Below are 13,564 nucleotides of genomic sequence, written 5' to 3' on the forward strand. Positions count from 1 at the left end.
TTGCGATGGACTCTGCTAATGTCTCCGACTATGAGGTCGATGGGAGACCTCGGACAGTTCCCATTTATTTACCCAGGAAATGTTAGACAGAAAGATCCTAGTCTAACTGCTGGGTAACTACAGAACTGCAGAGCTGACCCCCCGAATCACTCACACCTGCCCCCACTGAGCCCATGACTACCCTCTGACCCGACTACCCCTCCAGACCACACTAACCCCACCCCACCCAACTATCCCCCCCAACCCCAGACCCGATTTGACTAGCGACCAACCTGACTACACCTCCCTACCCGACCTAATTACAACCCCCCCACCTCCAGCTCACCTACCCACCTCACCCACCTGCCACCCCATCCATCTACCACTCTATCCATCCACCACCTGCCACTGTAGCCACCTACTTTCTCACCTATCTCCCACCCTATCCATTTATTGACTTGCCTACATGCCCATCCTACCACCTTTCCCATTCACTCAGTAATCCAGTCACCTATTCACTCATTTACTAACATTCACACTGAACTTTAAACCTACCTTCCAGCAGCTAGTGCAGTGTAAAGGAAGTGTGTCTTTGTTATTCCCCCCCTACCCAATGCTACATCGCTGTAATGGAGTTCTTCGTGGGACTGTACACTCCACATTTTCAAAGAAGCCAGGCTTTGGAAGATGCAGACAGAGATGTGGAGCTGGGTCAGGGTGCAGAAATGTACAAGTGGAGCGGCAATCTGATTATTATTGCCAATCTGCAGAACATTCGAGCCAAGGTATCAGCTCTTGATAGATTTGATGTTTCACAATGACACAAAAATCAGTAAAAGATTCTTTGGGCTCTACCTGCCACTCTGCACAGCACTGAAATCTTACACCTCATTCAACCATCGGGCTCAGTGTTTGATCACAAGACAATGATGTTCTGAGATGTGTCCTTCTGTCTTGGACTCTAGGTGTGGGACTTGGTTCATAGACAGACTGTAGACATACTCTGATATCTGCTTTGCACTTGTTTATTAATTTCACTTCTGAACAGGTTACAGAGTTGCTGTTAGGCCTAATTCCAGCCTCTCTCTCAAAGGTCTAACACCATCACTGACGAGTGTCAGTGGTACATCATTTTCTACATCATATGTTAGCATATCCCATCTGTTAACCCTTTATACTACACCTACCCCCCAAATATAATATCCAATTTTCAACAACATCGTGAAACTATATCTTTAACTATTTACATTGCAATTCTATAATTCCCTTTTTACAACTACAGATTCTACCCAATTCCAACTGCTACTGTTCCCCTTCCCAAAACACAGTCCTGGGGAATTCAATCTCCCTCAGTTTTCTTGGCCCTTAAGGAAGATGGCTTGGAGACATGGGAGCCTTTCTTCTGCATCTGGTAGGACATCATCACCTGCAGAATAGGACAACACTTTGGCAGCATCGCAGTCGGCATAGCTGGGAAGCGCAGTGTAGGTTTCAGAATGACTGAACTGCGAGGACAACAAAAGACCGATTGAGAAGCCTGAAGAGAATCAACCTTTGGACCCTCTGGGCCTGGGAGAGAAGAAGTCAGGACACTGAGGAATGTATTGCTCCCTCGAAGGACTCTGGCAAGAAGCTTCAGAAGAGGAATGATCTTCAACTCTTGGGAAGGCTGTCACTGCTTTATCATCAACTGCTCTATCAAATACTGAAAAGGGATTGAAGACCTGAGATTTCAATTAACTTAGACAACGAAGGAGACAATGACTAACTTCCTGTAAGGCTGTCAGGAAAAGAAGAAGAGATGATTTCCCAATGATTATCCAGGAGGACCTTCTACCCTCTGTGGGCAGTGGTAAGAGAGCCACAATTCTCTCTGTACGAGGCTGATCCACTCTGGGCAATGGGAATAATTTCTGAGAATATGGAGACAAGACAGCGTCTTCTATAATGAGAGGAATTTCCTGTAGCCAATCAATGGGGACAGGATTGCTGTACAGGATTCTGCAGCTTCAGAAGTGCTAAAGATTCTGCCGCAGCTTCTGCGCTGATCTCCAGCTCTGAAGAGAAGACTTCCGGCTGGGACTGAAGAATAGGCGCCAACTGACTTCCACCCTGGAAAGGTACCTGCTCTTTAGCAGCAAGATCCTCTGTGGACTCTGACCTGGACTCAGGCAAAGCGTCCTCTGTGGAAGATCCTTCATGAACAACAGGAGATAAAGTAGACAATACATGGGTAGATTCAGTGGAACCAAGACCTGAATGCTGCTCAGTCACTAAAGGCACAGCTGATCCTACTAAAAAGACAACAGAGACATCACAAGGTGGATCCAACAATGGGGAAGACGAATCATCCTCTAGGACCTCAGTCTCCAAGAGGTCACTCAGGGATTCTTCCTCATCACTCTCTAGAAAGAGCCAATTCTGGTCCCACAGTTCTTCATGCACTGTCCGCTGCAGTACCTTCTGCATCCGCCACCTCCGGCCTTACTTCATGAAGAACTGAGAGATTCATAACTTCAGTCTCTGCCCAGGGTCTAGTGGATGGTGTCTCTGTGAAAAAAAGGAACTTTCTGCTGATTGAATAAACTTCCTCAGTTTCTAGAGGCTGAAGTTTCACTGCTTCTAAATAAAAGGTCAAAGGTTGTTGCATGAAAGACAGTGAGTCATTCAAATGATGAGCATCATCTGTTTTTTTCTAGGATACCGAGAAGGATGCCAACATCACTGCTCAATAAGGATGTACGTTAATTGTGAAGAACATAGAGAGCATCAACGATCTGTCATCCCTTGTAGCTAAAAGGAGCAATAATTCTGCCTTTGATTGGAAACCAATGTCACCTAGACCTTGTCACTTCATGTCTGATGGATGAAGAGTCATTGGCTCAAACCAGTTGAGATTATCGGCTAATATATTAACAGCAGCACCAGGATCAATGTTAAAAGTAGTATTGAAGCCGCGAACTTGGACTGTAACTGACCAGTCGTCTGGGTTACAACCATCTACTTCCCCCAGGAACTCTGTATTTTTGTCTTTTTCTGGCCTTTCCAATTATTGGATGGAATGTGATTCGGCCACACTTTCTCTCTTGTCTTCGACTTTGATTAAAATTGCTGGATTTGCGGAAATGTTTGAAATGTCCGGTTGCTGCACTGGAAGCAGTCAGCGCTCCCTGCTGGCCAGGCTTGGTGTCTGCGCTGGGTTTTCGCACCACAATGCATGCATCCCAAAGCGGCTGCCAGCATGGATTTTCCCACCCTCTTTGCCCGGTTTGATGGGCTTCCTTGTGGGTGGGGCTGCTGCCCCTGGGTCTCCCCAGTCTACAGAGTCATGTGAAGCTTCAGAGTCACCCTGAATTATAGCCCAATTGAATGGTCTAAGCTCGGCCTACCTTGCATATAGACCCCTTGATCCAAAGTAAGAGTATCTTTGGACTGCAGAAAGTCTGAAAGTTTCTCATCCCAGACACTCCCAAGTATGTGATGACAGATTAGCTGGCCCGTCAGTGCCCCGGATCTACAAGAGATATAGGCCATATAGGTCGGTTAGAAATAATTCAATCCATTTCTCCAGGTCCTTGTGAGCACTGGTTAAAGCGTTTCACTTCATCCTAAAATACCTGTCAAAAGCTTTCAGAATGGACGCAAAATCCCCGGTGGACTCCTGTACACTCTGCCTTAGGAAAACGTCATCTTCTACTGGACCTACTGCATAAAGAAAGCAGTTAACTGGAAGTGTGGCTCCTTTTTGTGGAGGTCTAATACTGCTCAGTACTGGAGAAAATGGCGTTTCCATAACCCCCACTGCTCTGCAGGTGCTCGAGGCAGTCAAACGGGTGGGCGAGGGCAGGGACTGCTCACCAGGCACAGTCATCGTTCCCTCTCTCCAGTGTATCTCCTCCTTCTGACGAAATTCCTTGAGCTGCTTTCAAAGGTTTCTTCACTCTGTGGTCCTTCGATAACACCGATCTGTCTTTTACATCAATGTCCCCACGGCTGCCAGCATGGGCTGAGATTGAGTCCTTCTGAATTGGACTCTAGGCGTGGGACTTGGTTCTTAGACATACTCTGGTATATGCTTATCACTTGTTTATTAGTACTACGTGTAAACAGGTCACCGGGTAGGCACGTAGCTCCTAGGCATGATTCCAACCTCTCTTTATAGAGAGAGAGAGGGAGAAAGAGTTTAACACATGACTGACTGATGTCAGTAGTACATCATTATCAATGTCATTCATTAGCTTATCCCATTCATTAACCCTTTATACTTCACATGACACTGTACATTCAGTAAATAGCAGATCAAAGTGACCATCATTTTTCAGTAGGGAATATTTTCCTCTTACTGGAAGAAGCCATCAATTAGCTCCCTGCTAACAGTGGGATTGAAATTCATCTCGTTCACAGCTACAGATGTAGATTGTTAGATGTAGACTGTTAGATTGGCCTGGTACACGCACTATCATGTATTTAATTCCATTCACTACAGTGGAATGGAATGTCAGTTGCTGTGTGTAACCCCTGGTTGATCCAAGATCATTCATTTTGAACTACCCAAGTTGAAATTCAATCCATTTTGTTGTGTGAAGTCTCCCCCCATGGGACCCCAGGCCAGCAGAGTCACACTTTGACCAAAGCTGTCAGTGCTGTGGATGCAGGGAATCAAGAGCTGGAGAGTGACAATGTGCAGAGTCTGATCAGCTTCACAGAGGTAGATCTGGAGGTGATAGGGTGGGAATTTCAGAAAATTTCATATCAGATGTTTGACTAATGTGATCCCACCCGTGAGTGGTCCTGCTGGAGTCAGGGTCACGCCAACACCACTCGCCTAGCAGCACTGGGAGCCAATTGGTAGCAATTAAGTGGTCACTTGGGGACAGATTGGTGACGATGCCATGATTTCCCAACGGCAGACCGGTCCCCTTTGAGGGGGCCATTGCTTGGAGGCCTCCCAGCAGTGGGACAGGGGAGCCAGCGAGTTCTCATTTAAACCCCCTGCCCTGGAACCACAGTGCGAGGGAGCCACAGCTGCAGCCACATGTCATCTTGTCGAGGGGCCTTTCCCTCTAGAATGATGGCCTGGCATCATTTTACACTTTGTTTGAAGCCATCAGAGGGCTCCTCCATCTTGAGGTGCCCTCAAAGTCTCCCACGTACAGTGGCAGCACTCACCTCTCCCAGACCCAGAGCCTCAGGCACTCCCATTGGCCCTCCTCCATGCACAGTCCACCCCCCTAATTGGACAAGCCCCCTGGAAAAAGCCCCTGGTAAAATCAAGCAGGCAGGTGGACCTCAAATTATTGGGGTTGGGACCCAGAAAGGGTCCAGTTACTTGTTTAAAACTAAGCAGTCAGATTTCACCCAGTGCTGAGGATCTTGGAGAAGGAAGGAAAGATATTTAGAAAGCATTGGGAATTGGAGAGGATGAATTTTGGAAGGGGGTGGGGGTGGTGACAGAAGGTGTGGAAAGGAATGGACACTGCCTTATTAAAGAGGTAAGCACAACATCTACATGTGTAGAGCCAGGAGGGGCTGTGAAACTGTGAAACACAAACTGGAATAGATCATTCAGCCTCTCAGATCTGCCCCATCTTCAGTTCGACTGTGGCTAATTTGAAGCTCATTCCTATTCTTCTGGCTGAGCTCCATATCCCCTGATACCTTTAACCAAAAGGAAAGAATCAATCTCAGTGAAAATTCCAGCTGATAGCTAATGTTCGCAGCCTTTTTGGGGAGAGAGTTCCAGATCTGATCTCCACCACCCTCCGTGATTTCGTTCCTAAATGTCCTGTCCTAATTTTGAAGTTGTTCTCTTATACTGGAATTCCATACCAGAGGAAATAGGATAAAGAGAGAAACTCTCAAATACTTTTAACATTTCAAATAAAACAATCCACAGTCTTGTTGCTTCACTACAGACTGGAAAAAGGGGAACACCGAGTTATCGTGAATCACAAGAGGCCATTCAGTCCAACACCTTCGTTACAGCATCTAAAACTAACCCTCACAGCTCCATGTATTCTCCCCCAGCCCTGTATCAATCCCAAACTAATCACATTAGCCCGTTCTCTCCCTGTAGTCCTGTATCAATTCAGAAATAATCCCACAGCTCCACTTTTTACTCATAATCCTGTATCGATCCAAAATGGATGCTAATTGCCATGGTCTTTCCCTATAGCAGTACATCAACCCAAAATAATCCCACTGCCCCAGTCTCTGTAAGTCTGTCCCCTGACCCAGTAACAGTCTGTCTCTCGCTCCGTCCCTGACCCTGTAACAGTCTGTCTCTCGCTCCGTCCCTGACCCTGTAACAGTCTGTCTCTCGCTCCGTCCCTGACCCTGTAACAGTCTGTCTCTCGCTCCGTCCCTGACCCTGTAACAGTCTGTCTCTCGCTCCGTCCCTGACCCTGTAACAGTCTGTCTCTCGCTCCGTCCCTGACCCTGTAACAGTCTGTCTCTCGCTCCGTCCCTGACCCTGTAACAGTCTGTCTCTCGCTCCGTCCCTGACCCTGTAACAGTCTGTCTCTCGCTCCGTCCCTGACCCTGTAACAGTCTGTCTCTCGCTCCGTCCCTGACCCTGTAACAGTCTGTCTCTCGCTCCGTCCCTGACCCTGTAACAGTCTGTCTCTCGCTCCGTCCCTGACCCTGTAACAGTCTGTCTCTCGCTCCGTCCCTGACCCTGTAACAGTCTGTCTCTCGCTCCGTCCCTGACCCTGTAACAGTCTGTCTCTCGCTCCATCCCTGACCCTGTAACAGTCTGTCTCTTGCTCTGTCCCTGACCCTGTAACAGTCTGTCTCTCGCTCTGTCCCTGACCCTGTAACATTCTGCCTCTCACAGGAGGACTGGAGAATTGCAAACATTACACCCTTGTTCAATAAAGGGTGTAAATATAAGCCCAGCAACTACAGGCCAGTCAGTTTTACTTCGGTGGTGGGGAATCTTCTAGAAACAGGGATTCGATACAAAATTAATAGACACATGGACAAATGCAGGTAAATTAAGGAAATCCAGCATGGATTTCTTAAGGGAAAATCATGTTTATGCTAACTTGCTGGAGGTATTTGAAGATGTAAGAGAAGGTTTTATTATTTATTCTTTCTTGAGGTGTGGGTGTTGCTGGCTAGGCCAGCATTTATTGCCCATCTGTAACTGCCCCTGAACTGTGTCGCTTGCTCAGCCATTTCAGGGGGCAGTTAAGAGTGAACCACATTGCTGTGGGTCTGGAGTCACATGTAGGCCAGACCGGGTAAGGACGGCAGATTTCCTTCCCTAAAGGGCATTAGTGAACCAGATGGGTTTTTACAATAATCAATGATAATTTCATGTTCACGATTACTGAGACTAGCTTCATATTTCAAATTTGGGACCCTTGCCTTCCCTGGTATATATTAATGATCTAGACCTTGGTGTACAGGGCACAATTTCAAAGTTTGTGGATGATGTAAAGTTTGGAAGCATTGTGAACTGTGAGGAGGACAGTGTAGAACTTCAAAAGGACAGAGACAAGTTGGTGGAGTGGGCGGACAGGTGACGGATGAAGTTCAATACAGAGAAATGTGTAGTGATTGATTTTGGTGGGAAGAACATGGAGACACAATATAAAATAAGGGGTACAATCCTAAAGGGGGTGCAGGAGCAGGGGGACCTGGGTGTATATGTGCATAATCCATTGAAAGTGGCAGGACAGGTTGAGAGAGTAATTAATAAAACATATAGTATCCTGGGCTTTATTAATAGGGGCTTGGAGTATAAGAGCAAGGAGGTTATGTTGAACTCGTATAAGACACTAGTTCGGTCCCAGCTGGAATATTGCATCCAGTTCTGGGAGCCGCACTTTAGGAAAGATATGAAGACCTTAGAGAGGGTGCGGTAAAGGTTCACTAGAATGGATCCAGGGATGAGGAACTTCATTAATGAAGATGGATTGGAGAAGTTAGGGATATTTTCCTTAGAGAAAAGAAGACTGAGAGGAGATTTGGTAGAGATATTCAAAATCATGAGGGGTCTGGACAGAGTAGATAGGGAGAAACTGTTCCCACCCATAAAAGGATCAGGAGTGAGAGGGCACAGATTTAAAGTAATTAGTAAAAGAAGCAAAAGCCTCAGAGTGTGGCGGAGGCAGGTTCAACTGAAGCATTCAAAAGGGAATTAGACAGTTATGTAAAAAGGAGGAATGTATCGGCTTATGGGAAGAAGGTGGGGGAGCGGCACTATGTAAATTGCTCATTCAGAGAGGTGGTGCAGACACGATGGGCCGAATGGCCTCCTTCTGCACAGTAACAATTCTAAGATTCCTGCCTGAACCATTCCCTGTGAGAGAACATTCCACACGCCAACAACCCTCGGTGCAAAGAGATTTATTTTTGCCTCCTCATTCTGAGTGAGCATTTTTGGTGATGCCTCCAATTTCTCTTCAGTTCCCTGTTTCGCTGCTGCAGTTTTATGGGTAAACTTTGTTGTCAATTTAAGCTGGTGGAATTCAGTTGGAATATTATTTCACAATCCAGATCGGATATTCTCCACCGGTGCTTCTATGCTCACCCACACCCACAGTGACCAGTTCACTGGTTGTGTGGGTTCAAGGTGATTTGCTTTGATGATTCAGAGACCAGGGAAGATTTGAACTGAAAGATTTGAATTGCTTTAGGACTGACAGGCCTGCCTTACTGATTTGTGCAGTTGAAACCATCTTGGTAATGTTGGTGGAGATTTCACATAAGCTCCAAAACTGAAAAATTGAGCAAAGGGATTTGTATTAGTGTCAGCTGTGGCTCAGTGGGTAGCACAGTGGGTAGTGTCAGCTGTGGCTCAGTGGGTAGCACTCTCCCCCCCCAAATCAGGAAGCTGTGGGTACAAATCCCACTCCAAGACTTGAGTACAAAAAGTCAAGTCTAACACTCCAGTGCAATTTCAATACAGCAGGAGTGCTGCACTGTCAGAGAGGTACCATCTGTCAGATGCAAGGCACCATCTGTCCCCTCATGTGGACATATGAGATCTCATTTTGAAGAATAACAGGGGAGTTATCCCCAGCGTCCTGGCCAATATTCACCTGTCAATCAACATCACAAAAACACATTATCCAGTCATTATCACAAAATGGTTGCTGCATTTCCTACATTACAATATTAACTACATTTCAAAAGTACTCCATTGGCTTCAAAGCACTTTGCAACATCCGGTGGTTGTGAAAGGTGCTTTGTTTGGCTCTATGCAGGGCTCACTCAGTTGCACTCTCACATCTGGGTCAGAGAATTATAGGAACACACTAAAACTTAAAACAGTAATCTTCACTGTCATCCAGTGTAATACTAATGGGATGCTGCACTGTCAGAGGTGCTGTTTTTCAGATAAAATGTAAACCAGATAAAATGTAAACTCTTGAGTGGATGCAAAAGATCTCACAATACTATTCAGAGAAAAGCAGGAGAGTTCTTCTGACATCTTGGCCAATATTAATCTTTCAAGCAACATCACAGGAGTGAGTTGGTCATTATCCCATTGCTCTCTCTGCCATTTTGGCTGCTGCATTTTTTTTGTTCCAACAGTGACTGCATTGTTTAAAAATTCTCCATTGCCTGTAAAGTGTGTTGGGACATCCTGAGGAAAGGGGTTATAGAAATGCAATGCTTTCTTTTTAATGTTAGTTCTATCTTGGTAATGATTGATTCTGTAAATAAAGTGGATAAAATATGTTACATTTGGCTGATTAACAATGTGTACATTCAGATGTACTGATCAACCAGGTGAGAGTCACATAGAGACTGCACAATGCACCGAATCTCATTAGGTATATCGCATCCACTGTGTACTGCACCCATTGCACAGTGCACCCCCTGCAGGCTGCACCCACTGCGCTCTGCACCCACTGCACGCTGCACCCACTGCACTCTGCACCCACTGCGCTCTGCACCCACTGCGCTCTGCACCCACTAAGCTCTGCACCCACTAAGCTCTGCACCCATTGCACAGTGCACCCCCGGCAGGCTGCACCCACTGCGCGCTGCACCCACTGCGCTCTGCACCCACTGCGCTCTGCACCCACTGCAGGCTGCACCCACTGCGCGCTGCACCCACTGCGCGCTGCACCCACTGCGCGCTGCACCCACTGCGCGCTGCACCCACTGCGCTGCACCCATTGCACAGTGCACCAACTGCACTCTGCACCCTCTGCGCTCTGCACCCACTGCGCTCTGCACCCACTGCGCTCTGCACCCACTGTGCGCTGCACCCACTGCGCTCTGCACCCACTGCGCCCATACTGCCCTACTCCCAGTGCACACTGCAGCCACCCTGTTCTGTTCATTGTTGCTGATTGTTGCTCGAAACCCCTTTTTAAATGCTGTGTTGTTCCATTTCATTTCAGACAAGGTGGTGATATCATTGTTATTGAGCTGGAAAGCCAGCTTGGCTGCCAGCAAGGCAGGGTAACAGCAGTGCTGAAAGCAGAATCTGTGTCGAAGGGCAGGTAAGTGTGTGAAATGTGAATGGAAAGCTCACGAGAAACCCCACTCCACAGTCTGTCTCTCAAGCCCTGCCCAACCCCTCATACAATCCATTACACCACACGGACAATGTGCTGGAGACAGGTTTTTCAGCTCTGTAATTATCCTCGGGTGGGAGGTGTTTTAATCCAATCTGATAGATTGCTGGATTAGATCTGTCATATAATCATGTTTTTTTTATTCACTCATGAGATCAGGGCATCACTGGCTGGGCCAGCATTTATTGCCCATCCCTAGCTGCCCTTGAGAAGGTGGTGGTGAGCTGCCTTGAACCGCTGCAGTCCATGTGGTGTAGGTACACCCACAGTGCTGTTAGGGAGGGAGTTCCAGGATTTTGACCCAGCAACAGTGAAGGAACAGCGATATATTTCCAAGTCAGGATGGTGTGTGCCTTAGAGGGGAACTTGCAGGTGGTGGTGTTCCCATCTATCTGCTGCCCTTGTCCTTCTAGATGGTAGTGGTCGTGGGTTTGGAAGGTGCTGTGGAAGGAGCCTTGGTGAATTCCTGCAGTGCATCTTGTAGATGGTACACACTGCTGCTACTGTGCGTTAGTGGTGGAGGGAGTGAATGTTTGTGGATGGGGTGCCAATCAAGTGGGCTGCTTTGTCCTGGATGGTGTCCAGCTTCTTGAGCGTTGTTGGAGCTGCACTCATCCAGGCAAGTGGGGAGTATTCCATCACACTCCTGACTTGTATATTGTAGATGGTGGACAGGCTTTGGGAAGTCAGAGGGGAAATATTCGTCGCAGGATTCCCAGCCCCTGACCTGCTCTTGTAGCCACAGTATTTATATGGCTAGTCCAGTTCAGTTTCTGGTCAATGGTAACCCCCAGTTGATATGGATGTTATTAACACCATTACTTTCTAAAGTATATCCCAGTTACAGTATAAACTTTTTAAACACATTCTTCAGACAAGATACAGGTATTTATTTCTATTCATTCCTGTTCAGAAGCGGTCCTTTGATCTTTGGCTTTTCACTCTGTGGGCAAAATGCAGCGGGAAATCCACCTCAGTTCATGTGTGGTTGTATATTCGGGCTGGAATTCAGGTTTTAGAAACATAGAAAATAGGAGCAGGAGGAGGCCATTCGGCCCCTCGAGCCTGCTCCGCCATTCAGAATGATCATGGCTGATCCTCTGTCTCGATGCCGTACTCCCGTTCTCCTCCCATACCCTTTGATGTCTTCAGAGTCTAGAAATCTATCTACTTCCTTCTTAAATATATTCAGAACTTGGCCGACACAGCTTCTGTGGTAGAGAATTCCACAGGTTCACCGCCCTCTGAGTGAAGAAGTTTCTCCTCATCTCATTCCTAAATGGTGTACCCCGTATCCTGAGACTGTGACCCCTTGTTCTAGACCCCCCAGCCAGAAGAAACATCATCCCTGCATCCAGTCTGTCCATCCCTGTCTGAATTTTATACGTTTCAATGAGATCTCCTCTCATTCCTCTAAACTCCAGTGAATGCAGGTCTAGTTAACCCAATCTCTCCTCATATGACAATCCTGTCATCCCAGGAATCAGTCTGGTGAACCTTCGCTGCACTCCCTCTATGGCAAGTACATCCTTTCTTAGGTAAGGAGACCAAAACTGCACACACCGCTTCAGGTGTGGACTCACCAAGGCCCTGTACAGTTGCAGTAAGACATCCTTGCTCCTGTACTGAAGTCCTCTTGCAATGAAGGCCAACATACCATTTGCCTCCTTAACTGCTTGCTGCACCTGCATGCTTGCTTTCAGTGATTGTGAACAAGGACATCCAAGTTCCTTTGACTAGCAACGTTTCGCAATCTATCACCATTTAAATAATATTCTGTCTTTCTGTTTTTCCTACCAAAGTGGATAACTTCACACTTATCCACATTATACTGCATCTGCCATGTATTTTCCCACTCACTCAGCCTGCCTAAATTGCCTGAAGCCTCTTAACATCCTCCTCATCACTCACATTCCCACCAAGTTTCATGTTGTCAGAAAACTTGGAAATATTACATCTGGTTCCCTCATCCAAATCATTGATATATGTTGTGAATAACTGGGGCCCAAGCACTGACCCCTGTGGTATCCCATTAGTCGCTGCCTGCCATTCCAAAAAAACCCCATTTATTCCTATTCTGTTTCCTGCCTGCTAACCAATTCTCAATCCATGCCAATATATTACCTCCAATCCCATGTGCTTTAATTTTACACAATAACCTCTTATCTGGGACTTTATCAAAAGCTTTCTGAAAATCCAAACACACCAAATCCACTGGTTCTCCCTTATCTATTCTGCTAGTTGTTTCTCCAAAAAACTCCAGTATGTTTGTCAAACATGATTTCCCTTCATAAATCCATGTTGACTTTGTCTAATCCCTTTGATATTTTCTAAGTGTCCTGCTATCACACCTTTTATAATAGACTCTAACATTTTCCCGCCTTTTTTAAATAGTGGGGTTACATTTACCACCCTCCAATCTGCTGGGAATGTGCCAGAATCTACAGAATTTTGGAAGATAACGACCAACACATCCAATATTTCCATGGCCACTTCCTTTAGTACCCTGGGATGTCGATTATCGGGCCCTAGGGATTTATCAGCTTTCAGTCCCATTAATTTCTCCAGCATTGTTGTTTTAGTAATAATTTCCTTCAATTCCTCCTCCTCACTAGACCCTTGGTTCCCTAGTGTTTCTGGCAAGTTACTTGTGTCTTCCTCCATTAAGACAGAGCTAAAGTTGTTGTTTAATAGCTCTGCCATATCCTTGTTCTCTATTATAAATTCTCCCATTTTGGACTGTAAGGGACCTACATTTGTCTTCACTAATCTTTTTCTTTTTACATACTTACAGAAGCTTTTGCAGTCCGCTTTTATCTTCCTTGTAAGTTTACTCTATACTCTATTTTTCCCCTCTTAATCAAACTCTTGGTCCTCCTTTGCTGAATTCTAAACTGCTCCCAATCCTCAGGCTTGCTACTTTTTCTAGCAACTTTATATGATTCCTCTTTGGATCTAATACTATCCTTAATTTCTTTTGTTAGCCATTTGGGCCACTTTTCCTGTTGTGTTTTTGCACCAGAAAGGAATGTATAACTGTTGCA

At 46.2% G+C, this 13,564-nt stretch overlaps 1 protein-coding gene across 1 annotated transcript in view; it reads left to right on the forward strand.

Moving 5' to 3' along the window:
* lrrk1 (leucine-rich repeat kinase 1) overlaps positions 1-13,564 on the forward strand; it is a 179,755-nt gene that overhangs the window by 160,224 nt on the left and 5,967 nt on the right. The window contains exon 33 of the mRNA XM_078530495.1: positions 10,344-10,445. Coding sequence (XP_078386621.1) covers positions 10,344-10,445 — 102 coding nt within the window. The remainder of the gene's footprint in view (positions 1-10,343; positions 10,446-13,564) is intronic.

The sequence above is a fragment of the Cetorhinus maximus genome, chromosome 26 (assembly GCF_964194155.1).
Source record: "Cetorhinus maximus chromosome 26, sCetMax3.hap1.1, whole genome shotgun sequence".
Classification (NCBI taxonomy): domain Eukaryota; kingdom Metazoa; phylum Chordata; class Chondrichthyes; order Lamniformes; family Cetorhinidae; genus Cetorhinus; species Cetorhinus maximus.